General features: G+C 36.1%; 1 protein-coding gene across 1 annotated transcript; it reads right to left on the reverse strand.

The window, feature by feature from the left end:
* Nucleotides 1-17,200: 17,200 nt before the first annotated feature.
* On the reverse strand, nucleotides 17,201-19,749 carry LOC113723701 (uncharacterized). Its single transcript, XM_027246711.2, has 2 exons — nucleotides 17,861-19,749; nucleotides 17,201-17,587 (listed from the first exon to the last, which is right to left on the reverse strand). Exons 1-2 carry the CDS (start codon nucleotides 19,638-19,640, stop codon nucleotides 17,325-17,327), a joined length of 2,043 nt encoding a protein of 680 aa, XP_027102512.1. The 5' UTR covers nucleotides 19,641-19,749; the 3' UTR covers nucleotides 17,201-17,324.
* Between the last annotated feature and the right edge of the window lie 1,304 nt (nucleotides 19,750-21,053).

A 21,053-nucleotide genomic window follows, 5' to 3' on the forward strand; every position in this document is an offset into this window, starting at 1 on the left:
GATCATTAGTATAGTTTTATTGTTTATTTGTGTTGTCTAATGTGTTGAATGTGAACTTTTTGAATAGTGAAATATGTGTATTGATTTTTGTTAACTTTTAATTATTTTTATTCTTTTACTAATACAACTTATATATATGTATAAGGGGTATTTATGGGATAAAATTTTCATTTTTTTCCCTAAAGTATTTTTAAATGTTACTTTTTGTAATTTGGATTAATTTGTTACTAAAATATTAATCTCAGGGGAGGTTTGTGTAATTTTACAAACCTCAAGAGAAGCTGAGGTTTCTGAATTTATTCCCCATATTAATTGATGCAAACATGTTTCAAAAACATGTGTAGGGCATGAAATATAGAATATCCACCCAACTCCACAGTGATTTCACATAAGACCGCGTGAACTTCCTATGATTTTAGGTAAAGTGGTTAGGATCTTATTATATTTCATATTTAAATAAGAACTTAATTGAAATTTTAACGAACGCCGTTATTAGATGTGCTTTTTTTTTTTTTGGTTATATTACTAGATATGCTTCGAATCAATTTTACATCTAAAACTAAAGGGGATAAGTATATGTTAAAACATAACTAGTGGACTGATTATGTAGTCGAAGGCGAAACAAATAGGGGGTAAATAATAATTTACAATTCAATTAATGTAACATATACCAACCCAACATGGTTGTAACTAGTGTTTAGCTAACTTGATAACTAGCTCTCAAATGGCACTTGTGAATTCTTAAAAAGGTGCTTACACCAAGGCTCTTGATTGAATTAGGGACTAGATTCCTCTTTATTGTGTTGGAGTGAACTTCTCTATTACACTAATAAAATTAATTTAGAACTTTTATTTTTGAAAGTTAGCACCATTTATAACGTACTTCATCACTAGTAGTTATATACAAGAATTGGTTTGAACAACAAAGAATAGGTCAAAATCCTAACAAAATTTGTAATGATGAATAATAAGAGACTAAATATTTGAAACAAAAGTGAGATTTTAGTCAATTCTCCAAAAATTAGGGACCAAACTTGCAATTCTTCCTTACTTTTGTAGTACTACAAGTCCACAAGGGTTAGTGTTAAGCGAAGAGAAATTGTATGCAAATAAAATGATTGATGAACGTCAGAATCTTATCTGCACAAGGCAAGGCAAAGGATTAATTCATTAAAAGAAACTCGATATTTATAGTTTCATATGTATTTTAAATCTTTCATGTCAGTGTAAACTGCGTTTGTCCTTGATGGTTCACCATTTTATTCCACGTCAACATGTCATGCTTAAAATTTGGAAACCTTTTATAGCCTTTATCCATTATCCAAAAAAATAGAATTAGTAAAAAACAAAAAAAATACATTAACTAAATTTTCCTTTAGTGATTAACAAGATAGAGAGTGATTCAAAAAATGAAAAAGATAGAGAGTGACTAAAACTCTCACAAATTTTTGCATAAATTGATCTCTCACGAACATCAAACTAGATTCTTAAATCACTGAAAGTACTTCAACTCCTTTTTCTTCCCTTCTGGATCATATCTCCGAAATTGCTGAAATTTCTACAACTGCTTGCATCACAATACAGACATGCATAAGAGCCTTCTATTTGTTTCGAAGCATGTGGTTTGGTAGTAGCAACAAAGTTATTCCTCAAACACTTCCTAGGGCACTGCTTTATTTTTCTTCAAGTTTTTCGATATTTATTTCTTTTTAAAGGCATTCTTCCATGATTTAGAGTCGATCGGATTTTAGAATTTCTAATAAGAAGAGATTCAAAGGGAGTTGAAAGTTACGCTTACAAGACAATTAGATTGAAGGTGGTAATAAAAATTCGTTGGAAGAAGTAACTGCATATTAAGCAATGTTTCAATGAAAATTTACAGCAAGCAGCGCTTCTCATATTATTAAGCCTCAGAGACTTTGACTTGGCTGCCAAAATCAGGCTCGGAAAGAATTACACGCTTTTGGTCTATTAAACTGACAAGTCAGCAATGGACAACCAGGATATGGGGCAGGGACGGTCACCAGGAGGACCTTCCCTGAGCAGTTCACGGCTAAAATTTGGTCAAAAAAAATTGTACGGTCCAAATTTCATCTTGTATCTCGATTTTAATAACATGTGTGGGATTCATAAAATTTTGTTCTAAAGTTACATGTTGTTGAAAGTAAGTTATATCATGTGCAAATAAAATTATGCGCCGTGCAAAATACATATAAGTGCCCTACAACCTTTCTTGCCCCTGGTTCGGACAACTATGAAATGTCAGTCTTTTTTCTGATTTAAGATTTGAAGTTTTGATGTGATGGGTGTGGACTATTCGGTAAAACTAATAATCTAGAGTGGAAAATAATATTCAATTCATACATATACTAGCATTTTGACCCGTGCTATGAACAAATTTATATTTCAATTCAAAAATATATATACGTATACATTGAAGTACTTGACAGAGGATATGAAAACGATTACAAATTTCAAAGAAGTTGTGCTTAACATGTTCAAAAAAATTACTTCGTGAGCACAAAATGGACTTTCTTGATTTTAACATCTTAAATTGACAGGTTGTCGATGTCTGTGCAATAATAAATACCTGCTCAAACTAAAGTAATTTCTGTAGAAAGTGGTGAGTAGGGTCGAATCCACAGGGACTGGGAGTAATTGTTTCTTTTCAAATTCACAGTAACAAGGGGGTGTTTTTATGCAAAATGTGACAATAAAAGAAGTTCAAATAAAATCTAAGAAACTACTAAAAATTAAATAACAAATTACTAAAATCAAATGAATGATAATTAAGGATCTAGCCAAGGAATAACTTCAGCAATGGTTCACCTAATTGATCATCGATAAGCAAAGGCAATCCCAATTATTTACTAATAAATAGGTTATAACTGCCAAACAAACGATGACAGTCAACCCCTCCTTACTGTGTCGATGATTAAGGTACGCCCGTTAATCACTGCTCTAATTGAGAAATAATCCTAGGTACGCCCATAGAATTTAATTCCCCAATTGCCTTACGTATTAGAGGAGCCTTATTCTAATCAAATAACGCACTACCAGGGTTATTTTAGATTAGCCCGTGTATTCCCCTCGTAGACACCAAATTTTCAGTGTTTTTAGTTTTTATTTTATTTTATTATTTTATTTTTAAGCTTTAGCATAGAATTTCTCGAGGAAAAGAAAAGCATTCAAAAAATATGTTTTAGTTGTTTTTATTCAAATTCAATGTTTTCTTGAAAAAAAAAAGAGAGAAAAAAAAGAAAAAAAAGGACAAAAGAGAAAAGAAAAAAAAAGGAATACGCGATATGCAAGCTGCGTTTTGTCGCAGCTTGCAAGGGAGGATCGGGCAGCCCCTTGGATGCAAATATAGAAGAAGTTGCTAAGGGTTTAGGGTTGGAAGTTCCTGGTATAAAAAGAAAGAGCCGCAAGGGAGAGAGTTTGGAGATAGAGAGAGAGAGAGTTGGCAGCTGGAAAAGAACCAAAGGAGCGAAAAAAAAAACCAGAAAAACAGAGGGGAAGCTCTCGGTTGAGGGCTAAGGAGGAAAAACCAGAAACAAGGAAAAGCATCGGGCAAAGAAGAAGAGAAACTATGAGCTACGGGTAAGGTGGAAAAAGGCTGGACAATAGTGGAGGAGCTGAGGGACAAACGCCGCCACCCACCATAGATCTCCTTTCTTCCTCACGCTACCTGTCCAAGCCACCTCCAGTCTGTACCTGCCGCTGCTGCTGTCCGCTGTCGCCACATTGCGTGCAAACCCCATCGCAGCCACCGATAACCACCACCCTTCTTCTCCTGCGTAACCAGCAAGTGGCCAACGGCCTGCTCAAGAGCCGGAGCCGCCACCACTGGCACCAACCGTCATCGTTTGCAGATTTTCACTAAACAAGAGCTCTGTAAGTCATTTTTCTCTTTTTCCTTCAAGTGCAAACACTAGTAATCCCAACCCCAAGCATGTTTCTGTGGATCGGTTATTGCCATTTTTCTGTGTTTGTCCACGATGGTTGAACACATATGCTTTATGTGCTGATTGAGGTTGTTGAGGTCAAAGCATCGGACTTTGTCGAAAGTTTTTGCCAAGACGATTGCGTTCCTGTTTTTTTTTACTTGTTTGGATATTGATTTTCTATATTTTGTTGTTCCGAATCTGAGCTTGATGATTGGTGAAGTCCGTGAGTTAAGTTGTCAGATAATCATTTTTTTTTTCTTTTATTTCTGTTGTTTTGTGCATTGTTTGTGAGTTGGAGCTTAAAGGAAAACATCTTTTGCGGCAGAAAATTATTACAGACAGCCTTTTTCTTCCTTTGATTGCCGATGTTATAACCTGTTTGACGTTCTTGTCTTGTTTGTTGTTTGACTGGGGATGCTATGAGCCTGTTTGCTATCAAAACTCTGTTTAGAATCTTCTTGTTGCAAACTTGTGAAAAAACTGGCAATTTTTCGTTTTTTTTTTATGGAGCTGAATGAGTGTGGTCGGTGGGTTGCAGGGGTTGCTTTCGTATTTTGTTTGTTCTTATAATTTGGATTTTTAGGCTGTTTTCTTGAATCTTTAGGTCTGAAGTTAGTAGATGTCCATATGCCTTTTGTATTGCCGGGCCTTGGTTGGGGTTTGAGGAACTTGTTTTATTGTCTCCCTGCTCATATGGAAGCCAGAAAATTGCAGAAAACTCTTGCAAAAGTTTGTATGCTTGGGTCAAATAAAAACACGTGATTTCGTTATCTAGATTTGCAGTTTGATGTCTGGTCCAGTTTTAGTTATGTTTAGTGAAGAGGACCTTGCATAATTGTATTAAAACGCAGGAAATGAAAGAAAGCTGCATTCAGTTCTCATGTTTTGCTGCTTTCCCTTGTCCCGTAACAATCCACAAGCTGATTTTTCTTACCTTGTTTGCATGCTGAATCTTGTGCCAATAATGGTTGTAGAGAATGCGATGGGGTTTGGATTTTTCTTGTTTGTAAGTTTTGCCATTTATCTGGTTTGCTCACAAGCTGCAAATCTTGTAGCAGAAAATAAGCAAAGAAGGCGTCGGTTTGCTAGAAACCTTCGTTTGCATGCATGAACACTTTTCTGGACTTTACACTTTGACCCCCCAAGTCTCCCTTCATTTTACTGTGACCCAACCAATTGAATAATGTCCTCAATTTGGTCCTTGGCAGCTTTAATTCTACAACTTCATTGCTTGTTTGTTTCAATTAATTACTATGCTTTGTTTCAATTGCACTTAAGTCATGACTTTAGAGGCTTCATGATCAAGTGAGTTTTGTTTTGCACATTTTCTTTAATTTTTTCAAATAAATTGGTACCTTGACCATTTCTTTTATTTTGGAGGATAAATAAGTGATTTCACTCCATTTAAGGCATCAACTCAAGGGAGGTATAACTTCTTTTATCTTTTTTGTCTCTCTCCTATGTGATCCAACGTGCTAAATGAGAATTGCATGTCTACTTTGCTTTCCTTATTTTTTCCTTAATTCCTTTAATTCATTTCATTTACTTTTGTTTTTATTAAGTCATTCTTTTATTTATGGGATATGTGTACACCTCTTGGCTTGTAATAGATAGGGTTTGGAGAGCACTTGATGAAGACCTATTGAAGACGTGTGCCTAGCTAGCAAATGTAATAGGTTTATTAGCTTGATTGCTTGCTTTTGTTGCTATGTGTTAATTTGCTTTATTAGGCTCTTGCATCTAGTCGAGCATGCTAAGTGTTATGTGCTATGTGTTTATAAGTGTTTGGCATGTCTACTTTCTTTCTATAGCCATGGATGAATGTGATGGATGAATGTACGTCACCACACTAGTCCAACGCTAGTTGTGGCTCATTTATAGAAAGGGCTAGTCCAATGCTAGACCCAATAGGCCATCCCCCTTTCATTAGTGCATACTTGCATGTTCACTACATTTCATGCATTTTTCTTAGTTTTTTTATCATTTGGCATGCCCCTCTAATCCTTTTCCCCTCATTTTAGGTTTTTTGCATCTTCATGCTAGTTATAGGGTACATTTGCTTGAGAGTCCCCTTTTGATAAGGGAAACGAGCGAGTTTGGCTACAAAATAGCCTTGGCACGCTAGTTCTTCCTTCTAATCCAAGGGAAAATCAAAGTCGTAAAATTAGGAGTTCTTCCCGTGCCCGACTTGATACATTCCCTTAGGGTCATACACTTGCATTCTTTTTATGTCACATCCACACTCTTTTAGCCACATTTTCTCACTATTTAGACTTTTTCTCAATCTACACTTTCTCACCTTTTTTCCTATCACTCACTTATTTTCTATCGCACAAATGGCACCCAATTGCACTTATATGTATCTACTATCCTATTTTCATTCATTTGCACACACAAACACTTTTATTTTCTCACACTTGCACACTTACACTTGAGTCCTCACTTGCATTAATTACGACTTCCATGAGAGCTTTCCTTATTGGCCATCACAATTCATGTGGTTGGGACCTAATAGCCTCATGAGAAACATTTTAGGTTAGGATTGCATTTTTCTTTTCTTTTCGCATCCATTAGTCATATCCAACATGCGATACATACCTTGGGTAGAAAAATTAAGAAAAGTGGGGCTAAGTCAAGCAACTAGCTTTGGTTAGGGTGAGGGAGTGCCTTAGGCTTTGCCATTGCCTTCTCCCTTATCAAATGTGACCCCCGATCCCTTTTTCTGGTTACGTAGACCTAAGAGTTCTTAAAAAGGGGTTTGTTTACTTTGCTTTTTCAAAAACAAAATCATTTTTGGGTGACTTGGTACACCCTAACTCCATACCAAGTGGCGACTCCATTGTTCATGCAAAAAACCCTTTTTGAACTCTATTTGGCCAAATCGTCGCATTTTCAAGTCCCACGGCCTTTTATCTTCATTTTTCACACACGTTCACATACACACTACTTTCACACACCACATCAAAAAGTGGGGCGCGACACCCCTGACACGAACCCAATCATGCCAGTCGTCACTATTTTGAGACAATTAAACAATTACGGATTTAACGTCCCAATTGACAATAGATTATCAAATTAACTAATTATCCGGATCCAAGACAATCAATTAATTAAACAATTATAAGTACTGTAACCAGGAAATATGCGAATACCAATAAATAAAAGAAAAAGATAAAATTAAATCGATCTCACAATTTTAGGCGACCCAAAGCATCCGTTGTCCCTTGACTAGGGTGAGGAAATTAGTTCATAGTTGATGAACAAAATCCACAAGAAATTGAAGCAAAAGCTGCGGCCATCAATTCGGAAGTTGGGCGAATTCAATTCGTCTATTCAATAAAGAAAGAAAGCTACAAAAGGTACTTCATAGTTTTCCTTCGGTCTGGACATCCGCAGGAAGCAAACCACTAAAAGACGAAAAAGGAAAAGTCAAAAAGAAAACAAGCCTAAGCTACTGAACGGAAAGTTCCCTTTCAATTTCTATCTAAATCCTATTCTAATGCTCTCCTTGCGCGGCAGCCCCCTTGCGGAGAGGACGAAGCCTCTGGAGGAAGAAGAAGCACTAGCCCTGCGTTCCTTTTTCCTCTTTTTATACTGTCTTCTGTGAATTACCAAATAGGACTTGTATCTCCTTGTTCCAAAAATACCCCCGGACGCCTGCCCTTTGAGCTCTTTCCTGATAATCATCAAATTGGCTCTTATTATGGTATTTTCGATCTACTCCCTGAAATAAATGCAAATTACGAAAAGTGGGTAGAATCTAATAATTAATCCATATCAAGTCAGGTAATAGGGGAAATTAATAATAAAATAAATGACAAAATTGCAACCTATCAATTCCCCCCACACCTAAACCATGCTTGTCCTCAAGCATGAGAACATCAAATAAACACCAATATTTGACAATGGTCATTACTCCATCTACCATATTGCCAAGATACCAAGAAAAATAATAATCAAGCATCAATGGTCAAGTCCAAGAAGCATCACTTCGGTTAGCTTCTAAACCACAAGACCCTCTAATTTCATGTTAACTAATCTAAGAAGAGGGAATAACGCATAACATTTATCAGCAAATGGTCCAACTATTAACCAAAATCTCAACATTAAATCCATAATTCGGCAAGCTGACTTTCATTACACACTAACACAACCTTCACTTTTTTTTCACATTTTTTTTCTACTTTTCTCTTTTTTTTTATTCTTTTTTTTCAATAGTAACAAAAGACTTAGTCGCTAGCCATTTGAGCCTTTTGACGCGAACTCCAACATTGGCCAGATGAAGGAGCCCGGTTACTCAGCTTCTATCGCCACGTGACCACGTACTCATAGCAATTACTACTTTTTGACGCGAGAATCGACACTTTTGGTGAAGATCCCCGGTTACTCGGTAGTAAATACTAGCGGAGTACAGTCAACTCTTATTCATAGTCAAATACTACCAAAAATTCAAAATAACACAAAAATCAAAAGGAACTTTGCAGCTGCTAGTCTCATTTTTAAATATAGAGAACTAAGGTTAATAACCGGACCAATTCACATGAAAATGCCAACAGTCATTCCCTATGCCTAGGAGAGTTAACCAAAAAATTATAAGAGTAAAACAATCATCGATATTCACCAAAGAGATGTTTTTGGATTCAACCACATTAACTTGACACCCTTTTATTATTAAAACTTGGCAAAAGTAGAAATAGAGGCAATAATCCAACATCAAACTTTGGCATCACTTATGAGCTAATCATTAAAAAGGAAGAAAGAAATTGAACGAGAGGTGGACAAATAGCAAATTAAAAAAAAAAGCAAAAACATCTAAGAAAAACTAAAAAGTAGAAAAACTAGCACAGCTGCCCCCCACACCTAGATCCTACATTGCCCTCAATTGAGGAAATAAAGCAGTTAAAGTGAAAAGGACAACGAAACTTCCTTCTCAAGTGGCTACGGGGTAGGCGGGGACGATGAAGGGAAACTGATGTGGTGGAAGTACGCGCCCAAGTTCTGAGTCATCATAACTCAATTCAACCAGCAAATGCAAAACTCTGTCCACCCAAAATCTCAACAAATCCTCCAAATAGACAGTTAATTTCTCAACTCAAAAGCAGCAATTCCAGTAATAGTAGTATAGAAATTGGAGAATAACCACACAATCACAATCAGGTAGCCAACCAATTGGAAATAACAAATGCTAGTCAAAATACCCAAACCAGTACCACTGGTGCAAAACGTAGTCCAAATCAATGAAATAGCTATAACAGAGCAGAGTAAACGCTACCTATGGCCACCAATGCATCAGCCAACAGTAGAATCTATACAATGCCACACTCGCAACTGATGCTCCAACAAAGGCAGCAAATGAACTCAATTGAAACGACTACAGAAGGCAAGTGAAATCAAGAGACTAAACACACCCAGTAAACCAAAATTAGCTAACCAACTTCAAGAAGCGATGCAGGGGTCACAATTCCCTTCCGATTCAACAAACAACCCAGAAATTTGCGCTACTACAGTCCTAACAATTCAAGCAATAACCCCCAATATTTATCCAGTAACCAGTGAATAATTCCAAATCTCCAAAGAAAGTCAACAGAGGGCTAAAAGTATAATGGACAAAGCAAGCAGAGGAACCCAGGTGGGAACCCCGTCCACTGAAGACGAAAAACCAACCCAAGGAAGAATTAAACCCGTAAATCAGTCAATGACTCGCACAGGGGAGTTGTCCAAGATCATAGATAAAGCCCTTCCTAATCAGTAATTGAAATGAACATGCAACTGCAGATTTGCAACCAGATTTGCAATAGAATTGCTCGTGAAATCAGCACTGGAATCAATGGACAGAACACTCCCAACAATTGAAGTAAATTTGTCCAATTTCAACAAGCAACGCAAATGCCACCCAATTCAACAAACAACCACAGAAATAATCCAACTTTTCCACAGAAACTCTGGGTCATCGAAACCCAAACAATTCCCAACAAATTACTCGAATTGATGCACTAATTAAAGCAACAGGTGGGAGCCCAGTTGATTCCAAACCTGTCTGATGGATTGGCGGCGCTGAGAAAGGGGACAGGGAGGCTCGCGGTGTGAGAGCAAGCCATGGGCAGCAGCTAGTTGGCTCGCCGTGCGCAAGAGAGCTGGGTTGCTGCGGCAACGAGAGGGAGAAGGAGAGCAGAGGTGCGCAGTGGAGGTGAGAGGCTGCGGGCCGTGCTCGCCTGGTCTTCGCGCGATGGAGTGAGCGAGGAGCAGCTCGCTGGTGGAGCTCGAGGTAGGTGGCGGCGTCTGTGTCACTCACGCAGTGGTAGTGGCGAGCTGTGGAAAGTGGACGGATGGCGCTTGGTGGAGCTGGTAGTAGTGCGGCCGCGCGCGATGGAGTAGAGCTCGCGCGACTGTGGAGCAGATCGGGTGGTGGAGAGAGGGCTGGTGGCAGACAGCAGCGGAGAGAGAGAGAGGAAGAGGGTGGCGCGCGGTGGAGGAAAGTAGCCGCGGCGGGCGGCTGGAGCAGCTGGTTGATGGCGAGGAAGAGCTGGAACTGGGAGACGGCGGACAGAGGCGGCGTGCACAGAGGGAAACAGAGGAGAAGAAAGTAAGAAAAGAGAAAGAAAGAAAAAGAAAGAAAAGAAGGAAGAGGGAAGAAAGAAAAAGGAAATAGTTTTTTTTTTCATTTTATTATTTTTTTTTCTCTTTTTAGAAAAAAAAATTTTTTTACGGGAAGGCTCTCCCCTTTTTTTTAGTAATTTTTTAGTTAATTACTTAAAAAAAGTCTTTTTTTTTTTGGAAAAAAAATTTTTTTTTTGAAGATTTTTTTTTATTATTATTGACAAAATTTATTTTTGAAATTCAAAAGTAGAGATTAACAGAAAATCAATAATCGTTCTTGAGTTTTTTTTTTTTTAGTACTTACCTTTTCCGCGAATGTGACGTGGGCACGTCATGAAGGCACGGAATCTGGAGCTCTCCATATGACATGACGCGGGCACGTCATGAGGGCAGGAACTCCTTCTGACGATTCTGACCGTGAGCTCTCCAGACATCATGACGCGGTCGCGTCATGACAGAAAGACACCTACAAATCATCAAAAACGAAAATTGAAATCCAAAATCAGTCAAATTCAAGGAAAACATATTTAAACTATCACACGAAATCAAAACAAACAATTAAAAGGAATAATTGGGTTGCCTCCCAATGAGCGCCTTTCTTTAATGTTTTTGACTAGATATTATCATGTTTTGCTCATGGAGGATAAAATCTTGTGGCTTGCTTCAATGTTTCATCTTCAATGTGATCCTAGTAACCCTCATAGATGGAGTAATCTTTGAACACACGAGCTACGGTCTTCCATGGACTAGTTGATGGTGCCAAATAATCAAGCAGTGATCTCAATTTTTCATCCACTCCTCCATCAAGAGCACTCAACGGTTCAAGATATTGACCATAGCAACTCTTAACTTATTTTTGCCATGAGACTCAAAAACTTCCGGTATAACAAAATTAATCTCATTAACAGAAATCATGGAGTAAGAGTTAAGAAAATGCGGGTTAGGGAATGGAGGTGGTGTCACCATATTTGATGATTCTTCACTGGATTCTTTCACTTGAATGGGTTGCGGTTGGGGTTCCATTTCTTCCTTTTCGGCTTCTTTTCCAACTGCATCTGTAGATTTCTCATTTTGACACTCTTGCATCTCCTCATCACTAGTCAAGCAGATTGCACTCTCATTTTCTTCTAGATCAACAATGGTTTTCGAGGGCAATTCTTCCATTTGAGAAGCCCATCGATTTATTCTGGATGTCAATAGACATAGTTGATCTGCCAGATAACTCATTGCATCCTTCATCATCTCATTCCTCATTTGTGTCTCCGGTTGAATGATCCCTGGCGTAACAAATTTTACAGGTTGCAGCAGCTATTCTTTCTCTAATAGAGTTTAGTGCCTCTGAGTATGCAAACTTAGGAACAAAACAAGACTCATCGTCTTCCCTGGAAACAAAATCCAGTATATCATCAAAATACGGAGTGTTAGAAGTCATAAACTATAAAAAAAAAAGAGAAAAATAAATGAAAAATGAAAACAAGATGAACTCAAAAGGAACAAATTAATCTGACACCAGTCCACGGCAACGGCGCCAAAAATTGACAGGTTGTCGATGCCTGTGCAATAATAAATACCTGCTCAAACTAAAGTAATTTCTGTAGATAGTGGTGAGCAGGATCGAATCCACAGGGACTGGGAGTAATTGTTTCTTTTCAAATTCACAGTAACAAGGGGGTGTTTTTATGCAGAAGGTGACAATAAAAGAAGTTCAAATAAAATCTAAGAAACTACTAAAAATTAAATAACAAATTACTAAAATCAAATGAATGATAATTAAGGATCTAGCCAAAGAATAACTTCAGCAATGGTTCACCTAATTGATCATCGATAAGCAAAGGCAATTCCAATTATTTACTAATAAATAGGTTATAACTGCCAAATAAGCGATGACGGTCAACCCCTCCTTACTGTGTCGATGATTAAGGTACGCCCGTTAATCACTGCTCTAATTGAGAAATAATCCTAGGTACGCCCATAGAATTTAATTCCCCAATTGCCTTACGTATTAGAGGAGCCCTATTCTAATCAAATAACGCACTACCAGGGTTATTTTAGATTAGCTCGCGTATTCCCCTGACACGAGCCCAATCATGCCAGTCGTCACTATTTTGAGACAATTAAACAATTACGGATTTAACGTCCCAATTGACAATAGATTACCAAATTAACTAATTATCCGGATCCAAGACAATCAATTAATTAAACAATTATAAGCATTGTAACCAGAAAATATGCGAATACCAATAAATAAAAGAAAAAGATAAAATTAAATCGATCTCACAATTTTAGGCGACCCAAAACATCCGTTGTCCCTTGACTAGGGTGAGCAAATTAGTTCATAGTTGATGAACAAAATCCACAAGAAATTGAAGCAAAAGCTGCGGCCATCAATTCGGAAGTTGGGCGAATTCAATTCGTCTATTCAATAAAGAAAGAAAGCTACAAAAGGTACTTCATAGTTTTCCTTCGGTCTGGACATCCGCAGGAAGCAAACCACTAAAAGACGAAAAAGGAAAAGTCAAAAAGAAAACAAGCCTAAGCTACTGAACGGAAAGTTCCCTTTCAATTTCTATCTAAATCCTATTATAATGCTCTCCTTGCGCGGCGGCCCCCTTGCGGAGAGGACGAAGCCTCTGGAGGAAGAAGAAGCACTAGCCCTGCGTTCCTTTTTCCTCTTTTTATACTGTCTTATGTGAATTACCAAATAGGACTTGTATCTCCTTGTTTCAAAAATACCCCCGGACGCCTGCCCTTTGAGTTCTTTCCTGATAATCATCAAATTGGCTCTTATTATGGTATTTTCGATCTACTCCCTGAAATAAATGCAAATTACGAAAAGTGGGTAGAATCTAATAATTAATCCATATCAAATCAGGTAATAGGGGAAATTAATAATAAAATAAATGACAAAATTGCAACCTATCATAAATAAATTGAAACCAAAATTTCTTTACCTATTGTCTATCACTATACGATAAAAATTTGAATAAAATAATTTAATTTATAATGATTTACATGATAGAGCAATTGAAAACCTATTTATCAATAACCGGCGAAAGATATCATGTTTTATCGACATATCAAAAATTATAATATAAAAAACAAAAATTATAACTAATTCATTTTTCTTGATTTTAGAAAAAAAAATTTCTCCCATCTTGTACCCTTAAAATTGGTGAGTGCTTTATAGAATAGTGTTTTTCATATAGTTTAACATACATTAAAAAAAACTTTGTAAAATACAAAATATAATTTTTTAAATTATTTAAAACTATTACCCTTTCTGCCTTTTTTTATTTGCCAACTAGCTATCCGCTGCCTCCTATGACTTTCGCACGTCCTATCGCAATGTCATCCTTCCTATCATTTTTTGCCATCTTTGTCATATTCGCATAATTCCCTTATTTCTTCACTCCATTCTTCGCACGATCTTGTTATTCACTTTCTTTTTTCGACTTTTCTTGTCATTCTTTAATTCCTCACCATTCTCTTCATCTCTGCCTCTAACTTCCTATTCTCATAACTTAATTTTTTATCCCTTTCCCCTTATCATTCTCCCAAACACTTGGATAGCCCCCAACCTCTATCCTGCATTGCCAACCTTCTCCATTCCCACTTCCTCTACTTCTCCCTTTTTCTTTTACCCATCCAATCAGAATAAAGTAATATCAAAGTTTTTCATTCTAGATATATTATGTTATAAAAAATCTAAAGTTTTCTTATATATTTATAAGAATTACATAAATATAACTGATGTATGTGTGTTGGAATTTTCTTTTTTGTAGTAATTGTGATTAGCATTTTTCACATCTATTGGTCTGAGAGTCCTAATTTTTTTTTTATTTTTATTCAAAATATAACTTAACCTATTGTCAATGTTACACTAGTGTAAAGTGAATTTGGTGAGTAAAATATAAAAATAAAAATTCAATACAAAAGTATAAAACACCAAATTTAATTATTTTTCATATACATTTTGAATTGAATCATTTTAAATTTTCAAAGAAGAAGTTGAATCCATATTCTATTATTATTTTTTTAAATTTTGGTACAATTGGTGTTTTTTTTGTCAAAAATAAAGATTTCAAACAAAATTTTCTATAGCTAAATGGTAGTAGTACTTTGTTAATTAGTTAGTGATTTCATAATTTAGGTTTCATAAATGGTATCATTCTTGAATTTTTAGATCCATGACCAATGAATATTATTTTCTTTTCATTTTTTATATAATTTGCCTTCTTAGTTACAATTACTAAGTTGAAGATAAAATATTATTATTTACTTTATTACTTTTAGTTGTTTGGGTGATGTTTCCTTTTTATTTAGACTCACATTAATAGATTTCAAACCAAATTCCTATATAAGTGGAGTCACTTCTCACTTTTTGAATTCAAAAGGCATGAAAGGACATACAACAATTTAAAAAAATAAAATTCTATAAAAAAAAAATGAAGAGTTGGAAGCATTTTGACTTAACCATACTAAAAACCCCTTCTCAAATTTATATAGATATGGATTCTCAAATACAATTAAAAAAATAAAAATAAAGTAATTCCTACCACTATCCACTGCCATCTAACACGATCACCACCCTCTCCCTCCTCTCTCCTCCTTCCTTCTCCTCCCTTCCCCTTCCCTTCTTCCTTCTCCTCGCTTTCCCTACCCTCCTCTCCTCTCCCTTCTTTCCCACTTGTAGAACCTTCTCCCTCTCTTATAAAAGGGTTGCGACCTTCGATAGCAACCATATCTCATCAGATAGGGTCAGTAGCAACTTAAGCATCTCATCGTAGAAGAGGGAGGGGTCTGGGTTAGGGTCACACTTGGATAAACCAAAATTTCAATAACTCAATGACCCAAATTGTGCTATACCATCTCATAAATGGTGTGGTACAATATAGATCATTGGATTTTTGAAAACCGGGTTTACCCAAGTTTTGATCCAAGGGCGAAAGGAGGGGAGGGGAGGGAGGAGGAAGGAGGAGGAGAGAGAAGGAGAAGAGAGAAGAAGGGAAAGGGTGGTGGTGATGGTGGTGGGTGATTTTTATTTAATAATAAAAAAATACCCCAAGAATATTAAAATTTTAAAAACAACTCAACAAACAACTACAATAATATTTTTCTTATATACCTCTACAATAAAGATTATGAAAACAGTTCCAAAAATACCTAATCCATACAGATTTTTTTTTTGTTTTCTCTTCCTCTCAACGTTCACAATGGCTCGTCCTCCTCCTCCATCATCTCCTTTTTAATATTAATTGCCAATTACCAAATTTTCTCTTGACCTCTTTCACACAAACCCAAAAAGAGATCCATCATGTTATTTGAAGTTTTTGATATGTCTTTATTCAAATATGTCTCTTTGATTTGTCACTTACTTTGATCAATGGAATTGGAATTAGAGAAGGGATTTATGGAAAACTATAAATAGCGAGAGGTCAGGTAGGATGGTAGAGTATCATCTTGTTTTTTGCTATGTTTGTTATACCTGGGCATTTGAGCCCAGAAAATGTATGTCCATGAGTTCTAAATTTACTATCCCTTTAATCCATTTGATTTGGCATGAGTGACAAACTTTTAGCCGGAACAAGTTGCCTTACTTTATTCAAGGTGCAAAAGCGATCATGTGTGCAAGAAACTTTTTTAGTTGATGATTGATGACTGTATGTACTTTTTTTTTTTTAATTATACATATGAAAAGGTAGTGGAGAAAAAGTCCCAGTGGTGATTTGATTTTTCCTAGAAAGAAAATCTCGGAACTATTTGGTGCATTTTTTTGTAGAGATATTATGTTCATTGAGTGATTAGCTTTATAATTTCTTGACAGATTTTTAAAACCTTTTTAAGTTTTTGAATGATTTATTAATCGAAGAATTTTTTATACAATTTAGGAAATTTTTAGGAACAGGTTGATGTTTAAACAAGTTCATAAGTACGATAAGACTACTTTTTACTTGGCTTTCGAGTATATGGATACTAGCCTCAAAATTTTCCTCCAAAAATTACAAAAAATATTAGAAATTGGCTTTAAGTAGATGTGGTTACATATGTGACTTTCGATGTGCGAAGGTATTACAACCTGTCATGGCAATGGTTTGCTAGGTAGAGATGCCATGTAGCTTCAAACAAGTTATCATGTACTTACCATGAAGTCACTTTGAATATATATATAAATATATATATACATATATATATATATTTCAGTCTTCACCATGAAGTCAACCCAGGTCAGAACGATTCCCGGCCTTTCTCATCTTCGGTCAACTTTGGTCGGACCGGATCCTTTCGCAAAAACAAATGTGTTTTTAAATTGTGTATGTTAATTTGATTGCATTAGAAACATGTTTTCAAATTAATCGTTTTTGCCTGTTTAATTATTTTTTTTATAATATATATATATACATCACATCACAAAAAATAATACAGTATCATTTTAAATAATTCTCCGCCAAACACTCCAATCAATCTTGACGGGAGTATATCAAAGCGCGAAGATTTGGATGAGACCTCGACTGCTTGAGGCCCCATTACCCTCATAATACACGTCTAAAACAATTTTGATCTAATTCATTTATCTTTTTATTTAAAACTCTTAATAATATTACTTAAAACTTAAGAAACTATAACAATTCAAACTCTAAATAGTGGGGACAAAAAAATGCAAAGTAAAAACTGTTGGCTGAAGGTAAAGTGATTTTGACCATGAGAATTATTGAACTATTGTCTATTGTCCTAAATTTGAAAAAAAAAGGAGAAATTTTGGAGGCCAAATTTCAAACTTATTTATTCATGCTTTACAAAGTCAAAGGGTATCGGACCAGTTAGACTGTTGTTACCCAAGCCTAAATAGTCCAGATCTTCCAAAAGAAACAATGACCTTGGAATGCTTCCAGTGAAGTTATTGCTGTTGAGGTCAATCCGTTCCAAGTGTGGGTAATTCATCCAACAGTCAGGAATTTCTCCTGATAGAGAATTCTCCCCAAGATCCAGATACCAAAGAACTTGATTTTCATTTTTCACTTCATACAAAGCGTGAGAGATGCCTCCTGAAAACAAATAGTTGGAAATTAAGTTCTAAATATGTCGATCAATGATAAATTAATTGGGTGTGTAGGCAATTGAATATTTTGATTGTTGTGTGCATATAAACCTTTTAACAGGTTTAGAGATATTTGAACTTTTACCATAAAATTAATTGTGAGAAAGTTCCACATGGACCAATGATGGGTTGAATAACCAAGAGGGAATATCCATTGAATGTGCTTGGCTATAATGCACATATAAACCTTTAACAACTTCAGAGATATTTGAACTCTTACCATGGAGTTGATTGTGAGAGAAGTCTATATATCCCAATGATGAGTTGAATATCCAAGGTGGAATGGTATCTGAAATTCCGGTGAAGGACAAATTCAAATCCGAAAGGATTTTTTGTGATCGGATCCATGTAGGAAATTGGGGACCCAACTTCCACGAGCCCAATCGAAGTACTTCAAATTGGGCACGAGGAGTCCAACTTGCACTTACTTTTAAGGTCAAGGAGTTTCCAGATGCATCAAAATACCATAAAGCTGACAGATTATCTAAGTGACTCTCACTCACAATGCCTTCCATTGAATTGTTGTGAATACGAAGATCTTCAAGTTTGGAAAGCTGCCAAAAACTTTCAGGAAGAGTTCCAGTGAGTTTGTTGTTAGATACGTCCCAGTGCTCCAAGGATGACAGTTTTCCTAAATTTGATGGAACTGAACCAGATAGAGCATTATCAAATAGCGAAAGGATTTCTAGTTTGGTACAATTGCCGACTGCGTATGGAATTGGACCAATCAAGTGATTACCGCTTGTATCAAGTGAAATCAAGTCCTTCAATGTGAATACTTCACTTGGTAAAGAGGAGCTAAGGTTGTTATCATATAGATCAAGATGTTGAAGTTTGGAAATGTTGGCAATAGAGCTTGGGATAGAACCTCGAAAGTGATTGGTGGCAAGATCAAGTGAAATTAGGGCAGTTAAAGTGGATAATTGGCTTGGGAGGAAGGTAGTGAAGTTATTGTATGATAGATCCAAAGATGTAAGGGAACTCCAATTCCAAATTCCATCCAAGGAGCCTTCGAAATGATTCCAGCCAAGGTTGAGAGAAATGAGATTGTTAAGATGAATAAGCTCATCTGGTAGTGAACCATTCAGATGGTTGAAAGAAAGATCCAAGTGTTGGAGGGAAGTCAAGTTCCAAGAACCTCTAGGCAATGGGCCTTTAAACGAGTTATCACTTAAATCAAGAGAAGCAAGGGCAGTAAGACTGAAAATCCATCTAGGGATGACGTATCCAATAAAATTTCCAGATAGATCTAGGACAGTAAGAGAAGAAAAGTTGGCATGGAAGACAAATGTATTTCTGCCAAGATGATGAGAAATTAAATCAAGTTGACAAGAGGGAAAATGTATCTCTACCAGAGAAGGGATCGTGTTAATCACCTCTTGCCAATTAGACGCTAGACTAAGGTTCACGCGACTCATGTCTAGGTGCTCCAGATTAGAGAGACCAGCCAACCATTGCAGGTTATCAACTCGGAGAGTAGGAGGCTGCCAAGCTGATATGCTTAAAGTGCGTAAACTTGACAGGTTTCCAAGCTGATAGGGAACCATTCCTTGAAATCCAGCTCCAGATAAATTCAGGTACCTTAGACTTCTGAGAGACCCAAAAAAACTGGGAATTGGAATTCCACTGAAATTATTTAGACTTAGATCAAGGTAACGCAAGTGAGTCAAATTTTGTAACGAATGACTGATTTTACCGCTTAATGGTGATATTTCCTCATTACCAAAATCATCAATTTCACCAACAGGACACTGAAGGTGAAGTTGAATGACGCGGCCACTTCGGTTGCTACAAACAACTCCTTCCCATTTGCAGCAATCAATGTCGTGAATCCAAGACGAGAGTCTACCAGAGGGATCTTTCAAGTCTTTCTTGAAGTCCATAAGAGCTTGTTTCTCACTTGCATAGCAAGTTGCATTTACAGTTTTGCTGGAAGAACAGAGTAAAATTATGGCGACGAGTAAGAAAACAGAGAAATGGGTTGATCCACCCATGGTCATGTGAAATGTCGGAAGAAATACACTGCACTTCAGTTCAGCTATGTTGCAGATAGATATATAGAGCTGGCAGTGGCCCTCAAATTATGTTGGAAGAAATACACTTGCACTTCAGTTCAGCTACGTTGGAATAGGTACAAGTATAAAGTTCGCCAGTAGTCCTCAAATTATTGAAGCCTCAAAGAGACTTTGGCAGTTGACGGGGCTATCAATATCAAAGAGACTTTTGCTGTGTTTACATTGACAAGTCAACAATGGAAGACTCAGGTCTTGTATCTCATTTTATGATTTGAGGTCATGATGTAGTATGTCTAAACATATCTAAGTGGAATTTAGATTGGAATCTGATTTGGAAAAGAAATTATTATTCATTTTTGGCTTCATTATTGAGAAATTTTAACCTCAGAAATGATTTGAAACAATTTACGAAGAAAATTACATAAACATAAAATTAACAAGTTAAAATGAGAATTGGGTTGGGGGAGAGGAAACTTAATAATTCTGTTGATTTAAATCTACATATAAGATTGTTATACAAGTCATTGAAAATAGCTTATTGAAACTTTTCAGTATAGATGAAAGCCGTCAAAGGTTATCAAATACAAAGAAGAAGACGTCAGGGAAACACCTACATGATAGTGAAGAAAATCATATCAAAATTGTTGTAAAGAAGCCAAAAATACACTAGAAATAATTGGTACTCTTTCACGCGGCTGACGGGATGCTGTCTCCTCAAATTTTCACCGAAGTAAAGAAATATCTGATTGAAGTCTGAGAGAGACTTTGAAAAGAATCGCTCGGTTACATTGACAAGTCAACAATGGAAAACCATTGAAAAGTCAAGTTTGATTTCTCATTAATTTGAGTGGAATTTGAGTAGCGACAAATAAAAACTAGTCTCAGTCTGATTTTAATATGTATATTTAATGTACAAGAGAAAGATCCACAAAGAACATTAAGAAGAAATCTTCTTGTTCTCAAATTCAAAGTTTTGTTTAATTAATCATCTTGTTCTCACGCACCACAGTAAGAACGGTATCAGATTGAAACTAATGTTTCATGGTTCGCACTTCAAATTTTCTCCAATAATTGTTCCTTTTTTATTATGTGGTTTAGAGCTAGAAATTGGCCCCAGATGTTAAAATCACTCTTTTTAAGCTCACATGCTAGGATTTAACTCTTATTGCTATCACTAAAATAACTCTCACTAATTTTTTTTTTAGTAAAATTAGTAAAGCCAGAAAATATGAAAAAAAAGAAACATTAAAGTTGCTACTTTTGTAATTATTCTTTAATACAAGTTGTAATACCAAAACAATTTAACGGAATCTCATCACTCAAGCATAGACTTTAAGCCTCTTGCGAAAAAATTCAAAAACCACCCGTTGAGATATTTACTCATATATATATATATAT

Source organism: Coffea arabica, chromosome 1c (genome assembly GCF_036785885.1).
Source record: "Coffea arabica cultivar ET-39 chromosome 1c, Coffea Arabica ET-39 HiFi, whole genome shotgun sequence".
Taxonomy (NCBI): Eukaryota; Viridiplantae; Streptophyta; class Magnoliopsida; order Gentianales; family Rubiaceae; genus Coffea; species Coffea arabica.

Bases quoted from the DNA above. Each gene is read 5' to 3' on its own strand.
- LOC113723701 (XM_027246711.2), bottom strand. From the start codon at position 19,640: ATGACCATGGGTGGATCAACCCATTTCTCTGTTTTCTTACTCGTCGCC. The intron at 17,588-17,860 runs GTAAGAGTTCAA...ATTTGTTTTCAG, and splicing joins CTCTCACAATCAACTCCATG to GAGGCATCTCTCACGCTTTG.